This window comes from Dendroctonus ponderosae, unplaced genomic scaffold, assembly GCF_020466585.1.
Source record: "Dendroctonus ponderosae isolate FM_Combo_2020 unplaced genomic scaffold, Dpon_F_20191213v2 Dpon_F_20191213_1, whole genome shotgun sequence".
NCBI lineage: Eukaryota > Metazoa > Arthropoda > Insecta > Coleoptera > Curculionidae > Dendroctonus > Dendroctonus ponderosae.
The window spans coordinates 50,360,710-50,369,515 of record NW_026017110.1 but is presented as its reverse complement, the minus strand read 5'-3'; the positions used below and the strand labels follow the sequence as shown (position 1 = coordinate 50,369,515).

General features: G+C 40.3%; 1 protein-coding gene across 1 annotated transcript; it reads left to right on the top strand.

The window, feature by feature from the left end:
* The first annotated feature begins 624 nt into the window (after nt 1-624).
* LOC109533269 (zinc finger protein Elbow) lies at nt 625-8,215 on the top strand. Its single transcript, XM_019898553.2, has 2 exons — nt 625-892; nt 4,106-8,215. The coding sequence occupies exons 1-2, from the start codon at nt 833-835 to the stop codon at nt 5,288-5,290; spliced, it is 1,245 nt and encodes a 414-aa protein (XP_019754112.2). The 5' UTR covers nt 625-832; the 3' UTR covers nt 5,291-8,215.
* The last annotated feature ends 591 nt before the right edge of the window (nt 8,216-8,806 follow it).

Here is an 8,806-nt window from a genome sequence, read left to right as displayed (position 1 = left end):
TGGCATCCTTTCTCATATCATGGAAGTGTAGTGCATTGCAAAGAGGAAAACGTGGACAAAACCCGCATTTTTGCAAAAAAAAAACCACTAAGAAAAGTTGTTAATAAACATATTATCCACTGCATGAGGACTGTAAATCTCCCTGTAAATTACAGAAAAAAATTGTAAAAATGGTCATCAGTAATGAAAAAACCGGCTATTGAGTAAAGCCAGTTTTACTCCGGTAGCCGGTTAGTGATGAAAATTTTAACATTTTTTTTCGGTACAGTCTAGTCCAACCCGTCCTGGACTAGACTGTCATAAAAACCCCCATTCGCCTCAAAAATGGCAAATGACAATGGAAACATCCCCATGTAGTCGTAGTCGCCCCCCATCGAAAGGATCGACAGGACAAGAAAAAAAAGCCCCAAGGGAGCGTCCCCTTGACATGTCCCATCCCATCTGTCAAAACAGACATGAGCTGTCATCGACTATCAAAACAAAGCACATCGCCGCAACACCTTGGTGGAGATCAAGTCGGCCGCGATGGGTGTCAAAACTAACAACAAGACACTCAATGGCGATGGTGGGGAGAGAAAAAGCCAGGTTATGACGTCATGTCGAGGTGCCGTCCTGTTTTCCGTCGGATGAATCGCGCCGCCGTCAGTTATTTCTGTTCGTCAGAAGCGTTTGTGTGTGGCTGCGAGAGAATCCGACGTTTCGATCAGTCGCATCCGCAGTGTTTACCGAGAGTGTTTTGTTTCGGGTGATTGGAACATAGTAGGTCTGATGGCCCGTAAGTGGATTACTGTTTAGGCGGAAGCGAATTTTTTTTCGCGCCAGTGTTCCAAACATGATGACACCGAGCAGCCAGTATTTGAGGCCGGAGTATTTGACCCCTTTGCCCACCACTGTGAGTCTTGGTTTTCATTTTTTTTTTATACAAAGTTCGATGAAATTTTGTAATGCTTTAAGTTCAGGAGAATGTAGAAGCCGGAATTGGGTATTGAATTTTTTTTCACGGCAAAAACTCGAAATTTCTGGAAAAGTCCAGAAGACGCATTTTTGGTTGGTGCCTAAAACAAAACTGCTGTTGCATTTAAATTATTAAAAATTAAAAAAAACGTACTATTTAAGCTCCTTATTGTACAGTATATGTAATCTACATGTTTTCCTGTAACTATTCCAGTAATCCAGTAAAATATTCATTCATTCATTTCCGTTTTTCGCAATGAAAGCAAACTAGCCCTTCAATGATCAAGCGGACACAAATCTGCTAAAGTTTATGCATAGCCAGTTAAGACACGGTTGCAAATATGCCGTCTACTATTCACTGTCTCAACTGACTTTGCATAGACTATACTTCTGCTTGACGCCTTCCGACGCTTTACATCAGTTAGCGATAAAGTGGTTTTTGGAAAAAAGATAACAAATTCAAAAGCCATTTTGTCGCCAGCTGATGTTAAGCATCAAGTAAAAGTAAAGTCTGTGCAAAGTCAATTGAGACAGCCAGTGAATATTAAGGTGCATCCAGATCTGAACCGAGCCAGATCCGCGGCAAATTCTTTTGATGTTTCGTCTGTCGGTGTTTTGACGAAACATCAAAGGAATTTGCCGCGGATCAGGCTCGGCTCAGCTCTGGACGCACTTTAATATTCATTGGCTGTCTCAATTGACTTTGCATAAACTATATGTTAACTTAACGCCTCCCGTTCCGTTCTTTACCCTTTTTATAATGCGACCAGAGGCGTTGTAGCTTCACTAAAGCTCATAAAGAGTCCAGACTGACTTTCCACTAAGAGTTTAGTGGTGATTTGGGCAAACTGGAGGCGCGCTACTGATCCAGTTGACTCACCAAAACGGCTCATATTTTATTAATACCGAGAGCTTTTCATTATCGACCTAAACCGGCTAGATAATGTGCTGCCGACATGTTTCCTTTGTTTAAAATTACCTCGCGACGTTGATTAATGGCGTCCGTTAACGACCTAACCTATAATTTATCATTTACCAAACTAAAAGCCAATTGAAAAGAATTATTATTTTATATGTACCGCTTTCTCGGAACGGACGTACAATTTATTATTGATGGCTCATCGGCTGATAAATGATATTGGGAATCAATGGCTGCCAACCGAATGGCTGCTTGTTCTACCTATGGCAGGGCCGTCAGACGTGCCAGATTTAAGTCCACGGACTATTAGAGGCTTTGTCGCAACTTTCCCCAGATCCCACTTTGCGCAACAGCGCCCATTAAAATAAATAACCGAAAGAAATGCACGCCAAGTTTGCATGATTTACGTGCGGGCAGGATTAGGCGAAATCTGACAAAGATTTATTACACGTGTAATGGTGTTAATTAACGGAAAAAAGCGCGGCGTTTTGCGGCATGTGAATAATCACCGCTCGCCAATGTTACAAACCATCATTTTTCTTAGTCGGGCGCTTCAAGATAACAAATTAGTTTGTTGATTACTGTCTAGCAAACGCAATTAGCTTAAATTATTTGCTCATTTGCATGCTCGAGATTACCTTCCCTATTTGTTCACGGCTAATGGACTTCATCATCCACTCTCTGTGTACAATGTTACCCGGCTTTCATCAATAATTCCCTTCTGGCATTTATGGGTAATAATTGAAGGGATTAGAAGCAAAACCGCTTAAGAGCAATATTTTGCAAAACTATCCCAGCGAAAGCGAACCCGAAAAAGACCAATATAATAAAGAATAGGCTTTCTAGTGAAGAACATGAAAGCAAAGGGAAAAATAAACTGCAAACAAATTTTCTGCCTCAGCCATAAAAAAGAACCCAAAAATAAAGTGGGCTAGAGCTAGATTTTGTATCCAAAAACGTTATAAAGAAAGAAAATAATATCAGCTTTGGATGACGACCTTCTATTTTTTCAGTCAGAAAGTATTGGGCGTCCAGTAAATCATTTAAATTTGGAGCCAGCAGAACCACTAAAAATTAAACACTAAAAACTAAAACCCGCTAGATTTCATCCTCCCAATATACCATCAATTATATAAAAACCTGCTCATGAGTCAAATCCGTAAAAATAGGAAAAAAGATCGGTACGTCAGCTGGCAGCGCAAATTGGCATACATTAATTACGGGAATTTCTGGTCAGATTACAAGTAAATCATATAAGGATAGTGCGAATTTCGAGGTTCGCTCACCTCAGGCACCCCCAGGCCCGGTTTCGAGTCTATGAGCTCGCATCAGCTGGGTTCAGCCTGAAATTAGCGAAACATGCACTTGAATCATCTGTTTTTTCGTCAATTTCGGGCTGAATCCATGTGATGACGGCTCATAGACTCGAAACCGGGCCTAGGGGTGCCTGAGGTGAGCGAACCTCGAAATTCGCACTGTCCTTATATGATTTCTTGTTCGGATAATACCGACGAAATTCTTGTCTTTACTAACTAGTACATTTAGCTTAGTTGTTTTAGTATTTTTGGATAATTTGTTCCAATTCAGAGGCGAGACAACCCAAGTGCTTTTTTGTTTAAATTTGTTTTTTATTTCCTGAAGCTTAGTTAAGTTTTTGCCCTTAATTTGAATCGTTCTATTCTATGACATCAACTTCAACTAAAAATATGTGTTAATATTTATATTGCATGACAAAAATAGTAGGTAAATATTTAACGTAAATGCACCACGATAAAACGAGATTTTTCCTGTTTAATTTTTTTCATGTTTGATTTTTGTTGTTTCTTTTTATCGTCTTATATATCGCAAATAACTATTTTTGAGGTTATTATTTGCTATTACTACAATGCAGCTGAGAAACAAACAAAATACAAATTTGTTACATATTATTTATACACTCAGACAGTTCAACGACAAGCCGGATTCCCGTATTGCCTTTCGATCGAACAGACTAGCGCTATGACGTCACGACCATTCCCGGGCGTTTAGTGTCGTTTCAAATAAATAGCCTGCGGTCACAACTTTAATTGTTTATTGCAAATTAAATATTGCGATTTCAGGGCTGGTATTTGGTATGCGCGATTTCTATAGATAGGCAAATGTATTAAAGAAACAAAAAAGGTCAAGGTCCCAATTGCATTTGAATTGTTTTTGGTTCGTGACTGCATAACTAAAGGCACATTTTTCTTCCAGTTGGACGCCAAGAAAAGCCCGCTGGCACTTCTGGCCCAGACATGTTCGCAGATCGGAGCAGATGCGCCCAACCCGAAGCTACTTCAGGGCTCCGATAAGCCAGCGAAAAAACCCGACCAGACGCCGAAAGAGAAGTCGCGATCCACCCCCTCTTCTGAGTCAAAGTCGACTCCCTACAAGCAGCAGGTAGAAAGCCCGCGGGAGAAAACCGCCACTCCCGAGGAGCGTTCGTGCAGCGTAGGAGGGAACCGAGTGAGGACGCCCAGCAGTCGGGGCGCGCAGGTAAACGGGCGCTGCGCCAGCAACCAGAGCGCCACATCGGCTCGCGAAAGCCCCGCGGGCGACGACAGCCGCGCCTCAAGAAGCCCGGAAAAAGCCTCAGAAGGGAGCAACAGTCCGAAGACTCCGTCCGGCAGCAAGACCGCCTTCACCCCCAATATCCTCACCAGTTCCTCGGACCCGGCCATCAAAGACCTGCCGCTGGGGACATTCAAACCAGGCGTCACTCCGGTGAGTTCGGCCTTTCTGAGCACTCAGAGCTACCCGGGTTTTCCGCACATGGACCTGATGACGTCGAGCTTCTTATCGAGAGCCAGCGCTCTGAACCCGTACTTCTCCTACGGTCGGCTGAAGGCTCAGGACACTTTGTCGGCCTGTCGCGATCCGTACTGCACGGGCTGCAGCGTAACCTCGCATCTGTTCGGAGGTGCCGTGCAAAAGCCGCCCTGTCCGGCCGGTTGTACTCAGTGCGAACATTCCAAGGTGCCCACGACAGCCGCCTACAATCCGGCAGCAGCTGCTGCATATGCGCAGGCGCAGTTTGCTGCCATGGCTGCAGCCACTCAGCTGCCTTTTATCTGCAATTGGATATCGGGGGACGCTTCCTACTGTGGCAAGCGCTTCTCCAACTCAGAAGACCTGCTCACGCATCTACGAACGCACACGAGCGTCACTTCGGAGGCTTCGCTCCTTGCGGCCCCTGGACACCCGATGATGCATCGGACTTATCCCACTCCGCCCCTGTCGCCATTGGCTACTGCCAGGTACCACCCCTACAGTAAACCATCCCTTCTTCCTCCATCTCTGAGCGCTTTTCCTCTCGGGCATCCCGCCCTGCCTCCCTACCTCAATCCCTACTCCCTCTATGGGCCCAGGCTGGGCTCCACGCCAGGGATGCATCCGTAAAAAGTCATTGCGTCTACTACTTTTTGCTTACGGTCATTTTAAAAGTCTGCGAGTGTATGAGGGCGGTTCGCAGATATTTTTTTCTTAACCGTCCACACCAGTAACCTCAGAGAAAGACGTGAGGCAAACTCTATCCGCCAGTTCTCAAGTAGCAGCTCCAACCGAAATGCCAGCTATATCTCACCCAATAACATCTGCGCCGTTTCGGTTCAAATACAACTTCTAATACTATATACTGTATCCGGAGTCTAAGGCAGGACCTACTAGATCTACCGATTTGTCAAGGAACCTACCGATACCATGCCGATTTCTACCGAAAAGTAACAAACAAAAACTGAAAACATTTCCGTGGATTACTTAAAATAATATAACATTTAATAAATGATAGTGAATTACAGGTCTGGACACAGAATGACGTCTGTTGCGAAATGTTGAAGAAAAGAAAAGAGTTTTGGAGCCAAGTACAAATATTGAAATATGGAGGTGATACATTCATGTTTCCAATTTTAACCAATTTTTTTTGTAACCTGCTTATTCTACCTGACTCATCAGCCAAGTTGAACGGATATTTTCACAGGTTAATCTAATAAAAACTAAGTTGAGAAATAAGCTAAAAACGAGTACAATTTTATCTTTACATTTTTACTGACTCAAAATTTTGAAAAAACGCGCGATTTTATGGAGCCTTTAATGATGAAAGAAAAATGAGTCTACCGATTTTCTACCGAAAAGTGTCGAGCTTATCTACCGAAACTCGATTTTCGGACCTGGCAACCCTGGGCAGGACATACCTATCCAATAGATATACCCGGGACGAAACGCATGGTGCTTCAACGCGGGCCATAGTCGTTTACTTTTTTTTAGTTAATTGTTTCTGGTTATTGTTTGTTTGTGTTTAAGAAGCAATCTTATAGGAGAAAGAAATTTTATGCTATTTATTTTTCTGATTTTTCACAGGCATGTATATAATTAAAGTGAAAGTCATAGACAACATTTAAATATATCTGTTCATTATTTTAGAAAGCAGAAAACAATAAAAAAACAAACAAGATCAATGACTATTAAAACTCCAAGAATCCAAATCTTTCCTGCGGGAACTAATTGTATAAATCACTAACGATCATCACTAGCATGAATTTGAGCAACAGCTACTGAACTAAAAACGTGCTAGAATCCACAAGAATCTGTGTTTTTCTGAGGTTATAATTTCGTTCGCAATGGAAATATCAAACCGGCAACGCGGCAGTGGGACGCGCAAGCGCAATCAGCCAGGACTGGTGCGGACGGTTAAGAAAAAAATATCTGCGGGCGGTTCACTCCAGTGGACACTATGTTCTTCTGAGTTCATATCACGTGAAGTGTTACACATTCGGTCGGTAAAGCGTCACTTTCCGCACTAGGTTGATAATAGGCGTTTTCGATTCAAGGGCGAACGTCCGTTAGGATTTCAGTTTGAAAACTGATTTTCGTTCCCGTATCGAACAATAGTTTTTATTCGAATGAAAGGTATAACACGAACAATAAGTTATAATAAATAAAAATAGCCCAAAAAAAATTCTTTTAAATTTTTTATGACAGTGACAAGTTCAATTTGCCACATTGAGCTTTGCTCACACTGAATGAATACTAAAGAAAAGTGAGTCTTTATGATCATCGCTTTTCAACGAAAAATGACGCAGTTTCTGATTCAATCTAATAAGAACAACTATTTGAAAGGCAGATTGAACAGAGTTTGGGGGTTAGTTTCAATAGTGGCTTTTGAAACAGATTTTCCTCTCTAACTTCCTGGAAGCTTCAGCAAACGAAATCTCCTTGATTACTTTTTTTACCCGGACTGACTCAACAATCACACAAAATTTTCCCAATTGAAAAAATACTTGCGAATGATCTTAATATATACTTAATCTGAAACTAAAACCGTTGCACGTCATCAACACCCCAAATTAGTAATTTTCAAACCACCCGAGCAAAAATATATTACTAATACAATTAGAACGTAGTATTATATATCGTTATACGTCACGATCACGTTCACTTTATTTATAGAAAACTACATTAAAGAGAGATAGACATAATCGCCGATATGTTCCGCCAATAAACGAATCTTTACTGTTTGATTCGGTTTGAAGGAATTTTTAACCTTATAAGTTGGTAGCGAATTACTGTGTTGTCAGGTTGACGTTTGATTTATCGATTAGTTTTTAGTTTAGTTAGTTTTTATTTTTGCCTATAAATTTTTGCTAATGTTTCCCATATCTCAATCGTAGTTGTTAGCTTTGAGTCTTTTAAAGTCTTCAAAAGTGATCAAAGTATTCAAAGTTATTTTAGTATTAGCGATTATTATTCATCTAAAACCAATTCAATAATCTTTTATCAAAAACAAAAGATTTTCATGACAACTTGGCAATTGGATCAGTTTGACGGTAGATGACGTGAACGGTTTTGGTTTTAGATTACGTTTAGTTCAGCTTCAGCTGCAATAACCGATCAACTAGATTCATTGTGAACGTGCCCCATACAGGCCAGCAGTAATGTTTGTACATATAAAATATTGCGTGAATAAATGTACATTTTTTTAAGTCTATTAGGTTGTACCGAGACTATTTGTACAGATCTCATTCTGGATGTGAAAAGTGCGTTATATTTTCCTTGTTAAATGTACGTAGTTAGTAAGGGCCATTTAAAGTTTTTTCTTTCGGGCGCTTCAACAATTGTTATTACGGGTCGTTGTGTGGATTTTTCGGATTTTGTTTTCAACAATTTGTGATACTTATTTAAATGGCCAAATAATAATATTAATAATAATAATAATAAAACTGTTTTCGTTTTCTTTGCGTTGTAACAAAGGTCTGTCCTACCATATCATCAATGTATACCTTATAACAATATTAAAGTGAAAGAAATATATTTTTATTGTTACAAGCAGTTTTTTTGTGTTATTTCCTATCTACTTTGAACCATTGAAATTATGAAATATGATGATTGTTAAACACTTACCCAAAGCAAAGTATACCTGCAACAAAAAAAAAGGTTTTAACAAACTGTTTGTTGGGTATTTTGCCTAAAAAAATGTTTGTCTTTAAAAAAGACAGCATTTCCTCACGTCTTTTATTACAGATTAATAAACAGTGCTCTGTTTAAAAAAAGAGTTTATTACAAGAGAAGGCTACATAAGTGGCAAAATCGTACTAAGTCTCATAGAGCTAAATCTGGTCAGCTGGCGGGACTTTTTTCAAAATTCGCATGGTATACTTAATCTGAAACTAAAACCGTTGCACGTCATCAACACCCCAAACTAGTAATTTTGATACCACACGAACACAGTATATTACTAATATAATTATAACGTAGTATTATATATCGTTATACATCACGATCACGTTCACTTGATTTATAGCAAAGTAGATTAAAGAGAGATAGACATAATCGCCGATATGTTCCGTCAATAAACGAATCTTTCTTCTTCTTCCTTAATGGCACTGCTGCTGGGCAATTGCAAAACAAATCGTTACTGTT